Source organism: Mustela lutreola, chromosome 12, assembly GCF_030435805.1.
Source record: "Mustela lutreola isolate mMusLut2 chromosome 12, mMusLut2.pri, whole genome shotgun sequence".
Classification (NCBI taxonomy): domain Eukaryota; kingdom Metazoa; phylum Chordata; class Mammalia; order Carnivora; family Mustelidae; genus Mustela; species Mustela lutreola.
The window spans coordinates 23,533,783-23,551,731 of NC_081301.1; the positions used below are offsets into that span (position 1 = coordinate 23,533,783).

The 17,949-nt window shown below is 39.1% G+C and overlaps 1 protein-coding gene across 2 annotated transcripts in view; it reads left to right on the forward strand.

Moving 5' to 3' along the window:
* Positions 1–17,949, forward strand: part of CTNNAL1 (catenin alpha like 1) — a 63,654-nt gene that overhangs the window by 4,772 nt on the left and 40,933 nt on the right. For both annotated transcript variants that reach the window (XM_059141685.1, XM_059141684.1), the window contains exon 2: positions 12,610–12,799. In XM_059141685.1, the coding sequence (XP_058997668.1) occupies positions 12,610–12,799 (190 nt within the window). The remainder of the gene's footprint in view (positions 1–12,609; positions 12,800–17,949) is intronic.

Below are 17,949 nucleotides of genomic sequence, written 5' to 3' on the forward strand. Positions count from 1 at the left end.
TCATGGTGGGAAGTGATTTTTTAATATACCAGAAGTAAAAATTCTGAACAAAGATTGTATAAATCTGACTCCGTCAGAATGAAGAACATCTGTTTACCAAAATTGAAAGGATAAGCCATGAAATGGGAGAATATGAGTGCAACACAGATCACCAATAGATGATTGGTAGTATCCAGAATAAATAAAGGATGGCAGTGAATCAAAAATTTTAAAATTACCTATTAAAGATTGGTACAAATAGTCATCTCATGGAAGAGGAAACAGATGACAAAAAGAAATGTAAAAGATGTTCAATTTTATCAGAAATCAGGGGAGCACAAATTAAAACCACAATGAGAACAAGTAATGGTGAAAAATGTGGAGCCTGTGGGAATGGCAACAGTAAACCACTTTGGAAAACAGTTGGATGTCATCTAAACTTGAATGTGGTATTACCCATGGCCCAGCAAGTCTACTCCAAAATCCATACCCTCTAGAGAAAGTCCTGCATGTGTGTTAGGGACATAAATTGAAATGTTGATTTTTTTTTTTTTTTTTTTGCTTCTAATGGCCCCAACCTGGAAACTACCTAAATCTACGTAAATGTCTTTTAACAGTAGGATGTTTAAATAAATTGTGTTATGTTCGTACTGTGAGATACTGGGCAGCAGTGAAATGAATGAACCACAGCTATAATTATCAGTATGGTTGAATCTCAAAAATATAATGTTGAGTGAAACAAAATCAAAGGCTCAAAAGCAGGCAAAATGAAACCATTATTTAGGGTTATAACATTTGTACAGTAATAAAGAAGTGATGAGCACAAAATCAGGACAGTGGTTTCTTCTGGGGAGAGTGAGGTGGGTGATGTGGAAAGGGGCCCAAAAGGCATTTGGATTATCAGAGGTAATGGTAATGTTCTCTTAAGCTTGGTGCTGGCTGCATATGGCTTCCATTTCTTTATGCTTGCATATGTATATTATGTATACTCATTTGTTACATATTTTCTAACTCAGAGAGTTGTTTAAAAGCCCTGGGTTAGGTCCCAAGCACAAATCCTGTACGTTCTTTAATAATCATATTGTTCTTGGGGCGCCGGGGTGGCTCAGTCAGTTAAGTGTCTGCCAGGGACCTGGGACTGAGTCCTGTCTTGGGCTCCCTGCTCAGTGGAGAGTCTGCTTCTCTCTCTGTCCCCCCCCCCCCACACCTCTTTATGCTCGCTTGCTCTCAAATAAATAAAGAAAGAAAAAAAATTTTTTTTTAAAGCTGGGCTCTTTTTAAAGCCCAGCTTAAAAAAAAAAAAAAAAAGAAAAAGTAATAATCATTTTATTCTTCCTGTCAAAATGCCCACTCCCAGTCTTAAAATGGTTTTATCCAAGGAAGGGAAAAGGGATGTCTGCCACATACTCCACCCTGGTGTGGAATGTTATTCTACCCCACACTAGTCTTTTCCTGTCTGTGATAGATTTACTGCATTCACCGTTGTACAGACCCTTCACATTTCTAAGGTAGCTCACCTTGTCTTTCCGTTTCTCTCTGTCCTGTCCTGTAGGCTTTTCAGGATCCTTGTCTCATTAATTGAAGATGAATAGAGAATGTATGGGGCCCTCTTTGCTGACTTGTTTATGAGAATTTATGTGGTTTTTTTACCTGCAAACATAAAACACATAAAGTAAGTGAAAGAGCCCCTTTTTTTCTGATTCTTTTAAAGCAACTGCCATAATTTGGTGTTTTTATCCATACTTCCACACTTCCATTCAAACCATGGATGGTTTCTATAGCTGATTAGCCTTTTTTTTTTTTTTTTTAAAGGCTCCTTGCCCAGCGTGGGCCTTGAACTCACAACCCTGAGATCAAGAGCCACTTGCTTTACTGACTGAGTCAGCCAGGCACCTCGAATTTTTATATGTAATTATTTTGAGAACTCGCTAATGAGTTAAGTCCAGAGACAAATTTCTCTGTAGGCTGACTCCCCCCCTTTTTTTTTTTTTTTAATTATTATTAAGCCATTGTTCTTTTATCTGGGCTACTACCATTTTTTTTCTTCCTGGTCTTTACTAGTTGTCTTGCTTCCCCACAAAATAAGTAAACTAAGAAAATCTATTTCAACGAAGAGATTACTGTGAGCTATTCTAGAAAATAAGAATAACATCACAAACATGAGGAGAGAAGAGAGATTCTAGAAATGTAAACTGTAATATCTAGCAATTATGTAATGTTTACTATATGCCAGACACTATTCTAAATACTTTATTTAATTTACTGATGTACTCTCCACAATGAACTTGTGAAATGGGTACTATTATTATTCCTGTTTTTACATATTTGAGAATATGGAGTTACAGAAAGATTAGATGACTTGCCACATTGTCACATGACAGAGCCAGAATTCAAACCCAGGCAAAATAAGCCAGAGTTCATGGTCTTAACTGCTAGGATATACTTTGCTGGAGATTGGTACTTCTTGATACCCTTTGTTAGAAGGTATCAGATAAGCCCTAGTTCTTATTCTTGTATTCCACAGCAGAATTCTTCAGTGTATCAGATGCTCTTTCTTCCCCATGGGATGCCTTTCTGCCCTCTTTTTTCCCAGTTCTTTCAGGCATATTCTAGACTCTGGGGTCAGGGCATCTTTGGGTCATGACTCCCAATTTAATATGCCTCCTATTTTTTTTTTTAAAGATTTTATTTATTTATTTGTCAGAGAGAGAGCGAGCGAGAGCGAGCACAGGCAGAGTGGAAGGCAGAGGCAGAGGGAGAAGCAGGCTCTCTGCGGCGCAAGGAGCCCGATGTGGGACTCGATCGCAGGACGCTGGGATCATGACCTGAGCTGAAGGCAGCTGCTTAACCAACTGAGCCACCCAGGCATCCTATATGCCTCCTATTTTTGTGGAATAATGCTAAAATTTTATGTGGCACTTATAATTTACAAGACACTCTCACCAACTGTCTTTTCCCTGATCTTTAGCATAATCCCGGGAGGAAAGAAGCAGTGTGGTTACTAACAGCATCCTAACAGCATCGGCAGCTTACTGCCTTTGTGACATTGGGCAAATTCTTTACCTTTTTAAAGTTCAGGTCTTTATCTGTAAGATGAGGGTAATAATAGTATATGCCTCTTAGAGATATAGACATTAATTAATATTTGTTTTTTTTTTTAAAGATTTTTATTTATTTATTTGACAGAGAGAAATCACAAGTAGATGGAGAGGCAGGCAGATAGAGAGAGAGGGAAGCAGGCTCTCTGCTGAGCAGAGAGCCCGATGCGGGACTCGATCCCAGGACTCTGAGATCATGACCTGAGCTGAAGGCAGCGGCTTAACCCACTGAGCCACCCAGGCGCCCTAATTAATATTTGTTGAGTGTTAAATGCTATCTAGTCTTATTTTTCACATGACAAAAAAATTCAAGTTTGATCTCAGTTTTGTAAAACTGTGTGTTTAGGTTTGTATAAAACAGGACTGAGCAAAATTATGGCAAAATGCTCCTGGGATAGTGTGATGATAAGTAATTTTTATTTCTTTAGTCTTTCTATATCCCCCTCCCTTTTTAAAAGATTTTATTTATTTATCTGACAGAGTGAGAGAGCACAAGCAGGGGAAGCAGCAGAGGGAGAGGGAGAAGCTGGCTCCCCACTGAGCAGGGAGCCCAATGTGGGGCTCGATCCTAGGACCCTGGGATCTTTACCTGAGCCAAAGGTAGAAACATAACTGACTGAGCCACCCAGAGACCTCATTTCCCATTTTTTAAAAGTAATCAACATGTATAACTTTTTGAACTTTCCTTTTAAAAAGTTTGAGAATAATGTAAGGATATAAACTGACCTTTTAATATGGAATTTTGTAAATTGATTTGGCTCCTGTATATGTCAGTTTCAAATGTGTACCTGTATTGGATTAAACATTTTTCAGGATGCTTCTAGTAAAAGGAAGACGGCTACATGTAATTAAACGCTGGGGAGGATGCTTGTAATGAAACAAAATGTGTGATTCAGAACTAACTATAGTTGGCATTTTAGTCTAATTGCTGATCTTCTCTATACAATTGAAAATTTAAAGCTTTTGGTAATAAACACAACTTAAACTCCTTTTCACTCCAGAGTTTCTTAGTTGTTTGCAATAGTCAATGGTGATTAAGTGCTCTGTTCTTCAGGTGGTATATACAAAAGGTTCCTTAGGGTCTTTCTGGTGTGAGGAAGGATCAAAGACTCCTAAGGACTTGACACTCACACACAATAAACAAATTCAGTAAAGTTGCCAGAAAAAAAAAGTAAACATGCAGAAATCAGTTGTGTTTCCATAAGCTAACAACAAAATACTTGAAAAAGAAATAAAATAATCCCTTTTACCACAGCATCAGAAACAATACTTAAAAATATATTTGATCAAGGAGATGAAAGATCTGTACACTGAAAACTGTTAAGACTTTGGTAAAAGAAATTGAAGACACAAATAAATGGAATGATAGCCCATGTTCATGGATCTGAATAACTAATATATTTTTAATAAAGATTTTATTTATTTATTTGACAGAGATCACAAGTAGGCAGAGAGTCAGGGAGTGGTTTGGGGGAAGCAGGCTCCCTGCTGAGCAGACAGCCCTATGTGGGGCTTAATCTCAAGACCCTAGGATCATGACCTGAGTGGAAGGTGGAGGTTTTAACCCACTGAGCCACCCAGGTGCCCCAAGAACTAACATTTTTTAAATGTCCATAACACCTACAGCCATCTGTAGATTTCGTGCAATCTCTATCATAATTCCAAAAGCATTTTTTTCCCCTACAGAAATAGAAAAACAATCCTAAAATTTGTACAGAAGTGCAAAAGACTCCCAACTAACTAAAACAGCCCTGGGAAAGGAGAACAAATCTAGAGGCAACACACTTCCTGATTTCAAATTATATTACAGAGCTGTAGTAATTAAACAGTATGGCACCAACATAAAAACAGACATGTAGTCCAATGAAACAGAATTGAAAGGCCGGAGATAAACCCATACGTATATGGTAAAATAGTATTTGAGAAGGAAGCCAAGAATAACTAATGGGGAAAGGATAGTTTCTTCAATAAGTGGTGGAAAAACTGGATCATTGCATGCAAAAGAATGAAAGTGGACCCGTATCTTACACCACTCACAAGATTAACTGGAAATGGATCAATGACTTAAATGTAAGACTTGAAACTGTAAAACTCCTGGAAGACAAGAGAAAAATCTTGACATTGGTCTTGGCAGTGATTTTTGGATATGACAACAAGAATACAAGTAACAGAAGGAAAAATAAGCAAGTGGGACTACATCAAACCAAAAAGCTTCTGCACACCAAAAGGAGAAATCCACAAAGTGAAAAGACAGCCTACGGAATGGAATAAAATATTTGCAAACCATCTATCTGATAAGAGGTTAGCTTTTAATATATATATATATATATATATATATGGCTTATACCACTCCATAGCAAGAAGAAAATCTCACTTAAAAATGGGCAGAGAAACTGAACATTTTTTTGCTTGTTTATTGCAGAACTGCTTTTAAGAACAAAAACTCAAAGCAACCAAAATGCCTGTTAGTAGGGCAATGAATAAATCAATTGTGACTGATTCATATGAAATAAATACATTAGATCTACATATATCAATGTAGATCAGATCTATATATATCAATGTAGATCTCAAATTGATAAAATTTAACAACAAAGAAACCAAATCCAGAAAGATACAGTATACTATTTATCTGATAGTTATTGGATTCACTTCAAACCCTGCCTCAGGGAAGGGTGTGAAGGGAATGAAAGGTAGTCCAATTTTATCTGTACATTTAAAAATCTAAAAACTAATAAAATCTGAACATTTAAAAAAAATGTTTGTTAGAGTGGGAACAGGGTGGGGGGCAGAGAGAGAGGGAGAGAAAGTCTTAAGCAGACTCTGCACTGCCTCACACAGGGCTTGAACTCATACCCTGAGATCACGACCTGAGCCAAAAGCAGGAGTCAGATGCTTAACCAACTGTGCCACCCAGGTGCCCTGAACAGACTTTTTTTGAAAGAAGACATACAAATGGTTACTACATTTACGAAAATATGCTCAGCATCACTAATCATCAAGGAAATTAGGCCAAAACCACAATGAGATGCCACCACAACCTTCTTAGAATTGGATGTTATTAAAAAGAAATGAAAACAAGTGTTGTTGAGGATTTGGAGAAGGGAAGCCTTGTGCATTGTTGATGGGAATGTAAATAGGCTCAGCCACTATGGAAAACAGCATGAAGGCTCCACAGAAAAAAATAGGACTGTCATACGACTCAGTAATCCCACTTTTGGGTATATATCCTAAGGAAATGAAATCAGGATCTTGAAGAGATATTTGCACTCCCATATTCATTGCAGTATTATTCACAATAGCCAAGATATGGAAACAGCCTCAGTGGCCTTCTATTGATAAATAGATGGAGAAGATGTGGTATAAATATACAATGGAATATTAGTCATGAGAAAGAAGGAAATTTTGCCATTTGCTACAACACAGATGGACCTTGAAGGCATTATGCTAAGTAAAATAAATCAGAGAAGGCGAATACCAAATCTCACTTATATGTGGATCTACAAAAGACAAACCCATAGAAACAGTCCAGTGGTGGTTGTGAGGGGCTACCAGATTGTGAGGGGAAAAGAGGAGATGTTGGTCAAAGGGTGCAAATTTCCAGTTTTAAGATGACTAAGTTCTAGGGATCTGATGTACAGCATGGTGACTGTATGTTAACAACTCCATATTATATACTTAAAAGTTGCTGAAAGAATAGATCTTAGGGGCGCCTGAGTGGCTCAGTGGGTAAAGCCTCTGCCTCTCAGGTCATTCATTATCTCAGGGTGCTGGGATCGAGCCCCGCATTGGGCTCCCTGCTCTGCGGGGAATCTGCCCCCCACACCCGCCGCCTGCCTCTCTGCCTACTTGTGATCTCTCTCTTTGTCAAATAAATAAAAATAAAATCTTAAAAAAAAAAAAAGACTAGATCTTAAATGTTCTTATGACCACCAAAAAGAAAGATTATGTGAGGTGATAGAAGTGTTACCTATTTTTGGTCATCATTTGTAGTTGATTGTGGAATCATTTGCAGTGTATGTGTGCAGCATATCATCACGCTGTACACCTTAATCTTGCACAGTGTCATATGTAAGTTATATATCAGTAAAAATAAAGTATGGTCTCAGAGTCCAATTGTCTTGACTGTGAATCTTGCCTTCACCTTGTAATAGCTATGAGACCTTAAATAAGCATCTTTTAATGTCTATTGCTTTCTTTGTAAAAAGGGGATAAAGTAGTACCTACATGCTAAGCTTACTGTGAGGATTAAATTACATTGTTTGTTCAAAAACACTTTTTTTGTGCCTGCCACGCAGAGATGTTAGTGTTATGCTGATGCACCCTGTTTCTTCTACCACGCATTGAAGGTTCATCTTAGACGATACCAATCTAATCCATCAGGCAATCCAGTTTATCTGTTTTCCATTCTCTTGATTATTGCTGCCTTATTTCAAGCCAGCATTAAAAAATTTTTTTTAAAGATTTTATTTATTTGACAGAGAGAGAGAGAGATTGAGAGAGAGAGAGAGAGCACAAGCAGCGGGAGTGGGAGAGGGAGAAGAGCAGTGAGCCCAATGCGGGACTTGATCCCAGGACTCCAGGATCGTGACCTGAGCCAAAGGCAGACTGCTTAACCAACTGAGCCACCCAGGCACCCTAAGCTGGCATTTTTTAGAAAAGATTTTATTGATTTACTGATCTGAGAGAGAGAGAGAGTGACAGTGTGAGCAGTAGGAAGAGGATCTCAAGCCAACTGCACACTGAGCATGAAGTCCAACGCAGGGCCTAATCTCCTGACTCTGAAATCATGAATTCAGCCAAAACCAAGAGTCAGACGTTTAACTCATTGAGCCATCCACGTGCCCCAAGCTCCCATCATCTTTTACCTGGACTACTGCGATGCTTTCCTAACTGGTCTCCCTCCTATTTTTGCCACTTTTTCAATCCACTCTTCCCCCAGAAGAGAGTATTCTTTAAAAAAAAAATTGAGATTGTATTAGTTATTATTAGTTATTTACTGCTACTTAATGGTTTAAAAACAACAAACATCTATTATCTTAGATTCTTTGTGTCAGGAATTTGTGAGTGATGCACCTGCCTGGTTTTAGACTGCTCACATGTCTGTAAGCAGAAGGCCCGACTGGCTAGCTGTCGGCCAGAGGCCTCACTCAGTTCTTTGTCATGTCAGACTGCATCAGGCTGGTCAAGTGTCTTCGTGACATGGTAACTGGCTTCCCCGTAGGGGGAATAATCTCCTAGAGGGAAGGATGGAAACTAGCGTGTGTTTGTGACCTGCCCTCCAAAGGAATGCACTGTCACTTCTGCTTTATGAGTTAGAAGTGATTCACTCAGTTCAGCCCACACTCAAGGACAGGGGAGTTAGGCTCCACCTCTTGAAGGAGGAATAGCAAAGAATTTGTGGACATATTTTAATATCACCACACTTCACACTATGGTCACAAATCGTTTACCTCTTCCCGTTTGCAAACAGCCTCCACCCCAGTCCTCCTAAACATCTCATCCCTCTACAGTATCCGCTGGAAATTCAAGATTTTGCTATCTAATTCTGATTCGGTGAGGCTTTTTGTATGTGTAGTTCCTTAGGTCTAGTTCCTTGAGTATAGTTTCATTTGATCTGAAAACTTGTGAACTAAAGCGACAAATAATTTGTTCCCAAACACACAACTTCTAGTGGTAGGACAGGCAGAGAATAATCATTACGGACATTTTTGTTAAAACAACCCATCCACCCCAAACAAAACAAAACAAAACAAAGCAAACAGGAAAATTGGCATGGCATAACTGTCATATACTTCTGTTTGAAAATGGGAAACAGAGGAATAGGAGTCACTGGTTCACAGGTTCTGAAACCCACCCAGACACAGGTTAGTAGTACGACGAAGACCTGAGGTGTGGGGATGTTCTTCATGGCTCTTAGCATGGCCCTTGGAGCCATCCTCGCTCATGAGAGGTAGCCCATGTTTGTAGCTGCACAGTTTCCTGGCCTGCACACTGCCTGTGGAAGCCTCTCTTCATTTCATACTGATTGATCTCCTTCAGTCCAAGATGGTAGCATTCCTCCTGACATAATTATCTTTAAAGTTTTGTGGGTCTCCTGTGGATCTTATTAGGCTCGCTCAATTAGGCAAACCATACCCGCAAGTCTCTTTATGATAAGCCCTGCTCTAACCCGGGCTTCTGCTGGGGCTCCTCAGGACAGTACCTCTAAAACGTCTCAGGAGACCTGTTGTTTAAGTGAATGGATCTCTGGAGCACCACCTTGAATCTTCCTGAGATCCTAACGTACAACTTTATAGTCACACTCTTAGCTTCAGCTTTAGACCTTGCTTTCCCGACAGTGCCCTAGATTTTGTTTTTGCTTGGAAGCCATTCTTAATTTAGCATCATTGGCCTCCTGGTGAAGCTGGGAATTTTTAAATCCAGAAGGCCTGGCTTCTTTTTTATTTCACAGTGTTTCCTTTAGCTTCTGTCTCACATCTTATATTTTACATTTTAAGCAAGAAACCAAGTAGCATCTTCAAAATATATCTAGAAATCTCCTTAGCTGGATCACCCAGTTCATTAGGTGTATTCTCTAATTTACACATTCCTGGGGGTGAGTTTCTGTCACTACATACCAAAGATCGTCTTTTCTTGAGTTCCCAATAAGATTTTTCTCACTTCCCTTTAAAGCCTTCACCCATAGCTTCTCAGTGGTCACCATACTTCTACAAAGTTTATTCAGCACTCTCTAGCTTTTACTAACTCCTCAAAGTCCATTCAGCTTCCAAGGCCTGATGTCAAAGCCACTTCCACATTTTGGTTTTTGTTACAGCATTGCCCCAGTTCCGAGATGCCAAAACATTGATCAGTTATCTATTGATACATAATAAATCACCCCAGATTTAGTGCCTTAAAGCAGTAAACATTTATCATCTCATAGTTTCTGTGGGTCAAGAATTCTGGGATGGCTTATCTTGTAGTTCTGGATTCAGGCCTTTTTGAGATTAAAATCAAGATGTTGACTGGATGCACAGTAATCTGAAGGTTTGACTGAGGCTGGAGAGTTTGTTCCCATATTCACTCTAATTGCTGTAGGCAGGAGTCTTCAGTTCTTTACTATCTTTTGGCCGGAAGCCTCAGTTTATTCCCTTGTGGGTCTCTCCATAGAGTTGCTTGAGTGTCCTCCAAGATATGATAGCTGGTTTTCTCCCAGAGTGATTGATCTGAGATTGAGGAGGGGGCAGAGATGGAAGTTACAATGTGTTTTATGACCTATTCTCAGAATGACCTGTTCTCAGAAGTACACCATTGCTTCCACTTTACTCATTAGAAGTGAGTCTCAGGGTCCTGGGATCGAGTCCCGCATCGGGCTCTCTGCTCGGCAGGGAGCCTGCTTCCTTCCCTTCCTCTCTCTCTGCCTGCCTCTCTGCCTACTTGTGATCTCTCGCTGTCAAATAAATAAATAAAATCTTTAAAAAAAATAGCATTTCCTCATAGAAGGAAGATCAACTCATCTGACATACCTACACAAATACTTTCTATCATATCCTCCTATTTTAATATTTTGCATAGCATTTACATTAATTTTCCTGTTTACCTATTTGCTTGACTGTCATTCCTCCCCTGTCTCCCACTTGAATGAGAGTTTGGGCCTTTCTTGCTTGCTTTCTCTTCATTGCCTAAAGTTTTACTTGGCATATGATAGGTGGGTAACAAATATATTTTATATGACTGCATTATTGTTATCCTGATAGACTGTAAACTGAGTAGGACAGGATTGTGTTAGTCTTGTTCACTGGTAAATCTTCAGGACCTGGCATCTAGGAAATATTTTAAAAATTAATAATAATATTACAGATGAGGACATTTGGAGAGATCATTAAATTTCCCTAAGGGCATTTAGCTAGTAGTGGCAGAGCCAGGCTCAAACCCAGGCCTTCCTGATTCTAAATTAGTAATACTGTAACATATAAAGTGCCTGGCACATGGTAGTTGCTCAAAGAACCATTCCTTTCTTCTTATCTTAATTCTCTGTTCTGGTCTTTGTTAATGCATGTACATAAATCATTTCATAGTTATATTCAGTGGACATGTACTATTTAGGATCTGTATTTTTCATGTAACAGTCTTTAAATATTTTTCTATGTCAGTATTGTTCATGTACTAATTCTCTGGGACATTTTGAAGATCTGTATTTGTTTCAACAATCTTTTTTTTTTTCTTAATGATTTTATTTATTTATTTGAGAGAGAGAGAGAGATCAGTGGGAGAAGCAGACTCCCCGCTATGTAGGGAGTCCGATGCGGGACTCGATCCCAGGACTCCAGGATCCTGACCCAAGCCAAAGGTAGTCGCTTAACCAGCTGAGCCACCCAGGCACCCCTTGTTTCAACAATCTTTTTTTTTTTTTTAGGATTTTTTAAATTTATTTATCAGAGAGAGAGGGGGAGAGAACGAGCACAGGCAGACAGAATGGCAGGCAGAGGCAGAGGGAGAAGCAGGCTCCCTGCTGAGCAAGGAGCCCGATGCGGGACTCGATCCCAGGACACTGGGATCATGACCTGAGCCGAAGGCAGCTGCTTAACCAACTGAGCCACCCAGGCGTCCCTTGTTTCAACAATCTTAACTTGTCACCTTTTATGTTCTGTTTCAAGGCCTGGAATCAAGTGTTAAAAATCTTGGCATTTAATTTACTTTGGGTCTACAACAACACTTAGAGAAGTATAACACATAGATTACAATGGTCATTTTAAAATGCCTGGCTAATTCAGTAAGCATGTATGGCACACATACCGTTTTGTACAACCTATACACTGTGCTAGGCCATGGAGTGGAATGCAAAGGGAATACGGTGCTGTCTCTACTCTCACAGCAGCTCAAGCCATGTTAGAGGAAACTAGATCTGTAGTACACAGTAAGAACTAAGAAATGCTTTGGTTTTCTGTAGGCTTTTTGTTGTTTTGTTTTAATGTAATGATCCCTCCTTTCCTACTTTTCTCCTGGTCTTTAAATTTGTTGAAATATCTAGAGGGCTTCTGAAACTATGTGTTCTAGGGAACTGTCATTGGGTAAACTTGGAATTGATGTTAATAGAAACATTGTCCTAAAAACAAACAAACAGGGGCACCTGGGTGGCTCAGTGGGTTAAGGCCTCTGCCTTCGGCTCAGGTCATGATCCCAGGATCCTGGGATCGAGCCCCACATCGGGCTCTCTGCCCAGCAGAGAGCCTGCTTCCTTTCCTCTCTCTCTGTCTGCCTCTCTGCATACTTGTGATCTCTGTCTGTTAAATAAATAAATAAAATCTAAAACAAACAAACAAACAAACAAACAAAAAACATTGTCCTGAGGAGGGATGCAGGATGATGCTTTGCTGGTTGTCTCTGTTGAAGCATTAAAGTTGTGAATTTAGTCTGTTAGACCAAAGACTGTTGCTATATGCTGGGCCTAGTCTAGTATGCTGGGCTTAATTTTCTTAGCCTTTGTGATACAGCTTTAAAAGATGCTGAGGTAAATTTTAATCAGGTTGCTTTCATCTTTTATTTTTAGATTACCACCCTTATTAATCATAAAGATAATACCAAAAAGTCTGATAAAACTCTGCAAGCAATTCAGCGTGTAGGACAAGCGGTCAACTTGGCAGTCGGAAGATTTGTGAAAGTCGGGGAAGCTATAGCCAATGAAAACTGGGATTTGAAAGAAGAAATAAATATTGCCTGCATTGAAGCTAAACAAGCAGGTATGTGATATTGATGTTAATGCCTATTTATACCAGTTTTATTGCTTTGGATATGATGACAAATTACTGTCTTATTTTGAGTAAAGGTGGGTACCTGTCTTAGGCCTGTGATTACAGATTCTTACAACATTAAAGGCCTGGATTAGCTTCCAGGAATATTGAACTTCTCTTGGCTCAAATCCTAAATCTGACACATTGAATTCTTTCATTGGGTAGGGTAGTATCTTCCATTCTTGCCATTAACCATTGAAATGCCAGAGATATAGGAGAATGTGAGGCATGGACTTTGCCCTCGAGGAGCATATTAGTTAATTGCCATTGTGTAGAAAATGGAAATAAAAATTAGCATGTTCGGGATTGTATGTTTGAGCCCCACATTAGGTATAGACATTACATAAAATCTTTTAAAAAATTAGCATATTCCTGTATTCATAGCAGACAAATCATAGCGTCTTCAAATTTTGTAATGGCCCACAGTTTTCTATAGCTGGTGGCACAAAAGCCTGAGACAACCTGGGGTGTTTTGATGGATACAAACAGTTCACCTTTGTTGACGTATAATTTATCCATTTGTTCTTTCAGTAAAGATTTGGTGAGTACTGGCTGTATGCCAGGCTTTCTTCTAGGCCATAGGGATATAGCTGTGTACGTATCAGTCAAATGTCTGCCCTCATAGAGCTTGCATTCTAGTAAGGGAGACCAGAAACAAATGAATAGATATATAATAGTTATTCATGAAAAACTCAAGCAAGTATGGGTTAAGAGATCAATGGAGGTATATTTTAGAGAGGTCAAATTGTCCCAGTTTTTATGCTGTTGACATTTGGGACCAGATAGTTACTTGTTGCTAATAGTTTGTTGGGGGTGGGGGTGGCCTGTGCTTTATAAAGTGTTTATCAGAATCCCTGGCTTCTGCCTGTTAGACGCTATTAGATTCCCCGCTTTCCCCACTGTGACATCAAAAATGTTTCCAGACATTGCCAGATGTCCTTCATGGGGTCAAAATGGCCCCCAGTTGAGAATCATTGAGGTAGGGGGTCAGGAAGCCGCTCTAAGGAAGTAGCATGGGAGCAGAGTCTGCTCCATTGAGGGTCCCAGCTACATGAAAGACTATCTGGAAGAATGGCATTTCTGGCAAGGAGAAGAGTGAGAACAGGTATGGCCTTCTAGAAGGGCAAAGACAGGGCTGTGTTCTAAGTATCAAAGCCTAATGGAAGGCTTTATGCAGGTTGGTGACATAATCTCATATTTTAAAAAAGTCACTGGTGGTTCCTATATGAGGAGTAGATATTAGGAGGCATGAGGTTGAAATCAGAGACCAATTAGAAGGCTGTTGCAGGGGTTCAGGTGATGAATGGTGGCCACTTAGATAAGGTCATTGCGTTTGAGGTGGTAAAAAGTCAGATTGCATTTGGCTTTTTTTTTTTTTTTTTTTAAATCAAGGTAGAGCTAGTACAATTTGCTGATAGTTTGGATGTGGGATGCAATAGAAAGAAGAGTCATGGATAACTCCAAGGTTTGAAGTATGAACAGCTAGGGAAATGGTGGCCATTTACTGAGATGGGCAACCCTGAGGGAGGAGCAGGTGTGTTTGGAGGATCATCCTAAGTGAAATAAGGCCAAGGAAATATGGAGGGGCCAACCAGATCATACGTGGTCCTATATGTTATATGAGTGACTTCAGGTATTACGCTATAGATGACAGATTGAGGAATTTTCAGCCAGATAAGAGACATAGTTTTGTGTTAGAAATCTTTCTTGGTAGGATAGAAGGAATGAACAAACAAGGGTCAAGTAGAGAGAGTTGAGGATAAAGGCAGGGAGATGAATATGGAGTTTTGTTTAATAAACCAGGCTAAGTCAAGGCAATGCCTTAGGGATAATAAAGAACAGGGAGAGTACATGAAATATTCATTAAGGTGGTTAAATAGATAGACTTCATTATTGGTTAAAAGCAGGGAGAATTCTGAGTTGACTCTTGAGTCTGTAGCCATTCACTGTGCTAGTGAATAGATTTCAAGTGGGGAAGGAAGGATGGTTTTATTCTATTCATAATTTATATTTTGCCTTCGTTGTAAAGAGGATTTAAAGTAGCTTACAATAAAAGATACATGTTTACTAAATCCATTACAGTGGGTGATGAAAATAAATATCAAAGTCGGAAACTTCGACCAACATTGTTACTCTAATTAAGCAAGAAATTTATCTTTGTACTTCCTGGAAGGCAAGACACAAATGTGGGAAAGAAAGGGTTATATAATTCTCATCATTTGTTGAAAGGAAACAAACCAGCTTGTCAAGTGGAGAGCAGCTTCTTTCCTGGCACTAAATTATCGTGTGGGCGCTTATACAACAGACATTACATAATGCAATGGACAATTCAACAGAAAATGTAGAGATGTTCTACATATTACTGTTTTTTTTTTTTTTTATAGCAGCCCTTAATTAAGGCAAGAGTAGGGGTTTTTGAATGAAAGGGCAAGCTGAGTCCTACTCACCTTATGGGCTTTGTAGGCTGTCACTGTGCTCAGTATAGGGTGAGAAAAGAGGATGTGGTCCACCGACCCACACTCCTGTAGACTGTGGTACTTGGAAGCCATCTGTTGTCATGGACTCCACCTGTTGTCTCTTTTTGAAGTGCCCTTCCCCCTCTTGAGAGCTACCTCTTTTGTCACTCTGGTAAGAGAATGAGAACGGCGCCTCCTGGAGTTGTGTAGTATGGAAACCTTATTTTCTCTTAACATGTACAAATCTCAGGCTTAACTTGAATAATGTTTCTAGCCCGCTCAGCCCATAGTTTATTACTGTCTCCTTTGGACAATTTAATATTTATTTGAGGGAAATAATATAAAGTAGTAATAAAGAACTAGGACTTCGGAGTTAGACTGCCCAGATTTCAGTCTCAACTCTTCTCTTGATAGCAGTGTGATATTGGGCAAGCTATTAAAGGGTTTTAAACTTCAGTTTTCTCATCAATAAGATGGGGGTCCTGTTAGTGTTTATAGAAGTGTTTTGATACAATGCATGTATGCATTTGGCACATAGAAAGTATTCAATAAGTATTAGTTATCATTATAGTTTTGTTTTTGTTTTTGTGTTTTACTTTTCTTTCCTGTGGTGAGGTTTTTCTTTTTTTCTTAAAGATTTTATTTTTAAGTAATCTCTATACACAACATGGGGTTCGAACTTACAACTCTGAGATCAAGACTCACACTCTCCATTGATTGAGCCAGCCAGGGGCTCCTCCTCTGTTGAGTTCTTTCATTGTGTTTTTACATTTTGTTAAATAGAGGTGTAATTGACTTATAATGTTATGTTAGTTTCAAGTGTACAACAAACAGTGATTTTTCTATTTGGATATACAGTTGACCCTTGAACTACAAAGAAGTTAGGGACACCAACCCCTGTATACTTGAAAATCCATGTATAACTTTTGGCTCCCCCAAAACTTAACTCCTAATAGCTTACTGTTGAACCAGAAGTCTTACAATTACAAACAGTTGATTATCCGATAATTTGTATGTTGTACATATTACATAATATATTCTTATAACCAAGTAAGCTAGAGAAAAGAAAATGTTATTAAGAAAATTATAAGGGGGGCACCTGGGTGGCTCAGTGGGTTAAAGCCTCTGCCTTTGGCTCAGGTTATGGTCTCAGGGTCCTGGGATCGACCCCCGCATCGGGCTCTCTGCTCAGCGGGGAGCCTGCTTCCTCCTCTCTCTCTGCCTGCCTCTCTGCCTACTTGTGATCTCTGTCTGTCAAATAAATAAATAAAATCTTAAAAAAAAAAGAAAATTATAAGGAAGAGGAAATACATTTGTAGTAGTAGCCTTGTTTATTGAAAAAAATCTGCATATAAGTGGACCCACAGCTTTCAACCTCACATTGTTGAATGGTCAACTATATTGTGAAATGATCACCATAGTAAGTCTAGTTAACATCTGTCATCATACACAGTTAAAAATTTTGTGTGTTTAGTAAGAATTTTTAAGATTTTCTTTTTTAAAAATGCAATTTTTAAAAAAAAACATGTAATAGAGTATTAAACTATGGTTGCCAAGCTATATATTACATTCCCATGACTTATTTGGTAACTAGAAGTTTGTAATGTTTGACTCCACCCAATTTGTGTCTCCCTTCAGCATTTTTACTTGTCTACTTAGTCCCATATTTTTTATGGGAGCGCAATAAATATTTGCAATATATTGACTGACTTCAGGTTTTCACATTAAGGCACAACAATCTAATTACATACACAAGTTAAAAATGGCAACCACGAAGCTAAAAGGACAGCTTTGTGACTTTTTTAGGGAGCTAATTTCTGAGCAGTCTACACTTTGAACAATTTTATGTTACGGAAGAATTTGACCATGTTAGTAGAACTAACCAAATGTTATCATCCCACGTAGTTAGGAATTTAATGCCTGGGTTTAGTCAGAAAAAAGAGAAGTTACATAATGCCATATGTTCAGGCTCTTATGTAGCATCTTTAAGGATTGAAAGCTGTAGGAAAAAGTAATATTTTCCAGAGGTCGAGAGGAAATATTTTTATCCTCAAAGCTATTGCACACTGATACTTTTTCTCCTGCCCATTTCTGTGTTCAAGAAGGTTTAACTCTAACCCTTTTTTCCTCTGTATATTTTGTGATATAAACTGTATTAGTAATCTATTGCTGTGTAACAAATTAACCCAAACCTAGCAACTTAAAACCACAAACATTTATTACCACACCTAGTTTCTGAGGATCAGAAATAAGGGAGTGGCTTAGCTAGTGGGGTCTGGGTCAGTATCTCACAAGGTTACACTCAAGGTGTCTGTTTGGCCTGTGGTTATCTGAAGGTTGACTGGACTGCAGGATCTGCTTTCCAGTTCCCTCTGTTGGTTGTTGGCCAGCTTCACTTCTTTGTTGGCTTTTGGGCAGAGGCCCGAGTTTCTCCCTATCTATGCCTCTTTGTAGGGATGGCTGCTTACAAGGTGGTAGCTGGCTTCCCTGAGAGACAGAGGGAGCAACCAAGATGGCTACCTTAGTGTCTTTAGAAACCTGTCTTGGAGGTAACATACTATCACTTCTGCCATACCAATCCTTGTATGATATGGGAAGAGACAACACAAGGATGTAGTAAATTCCAGAAGGTGGGCATCACTG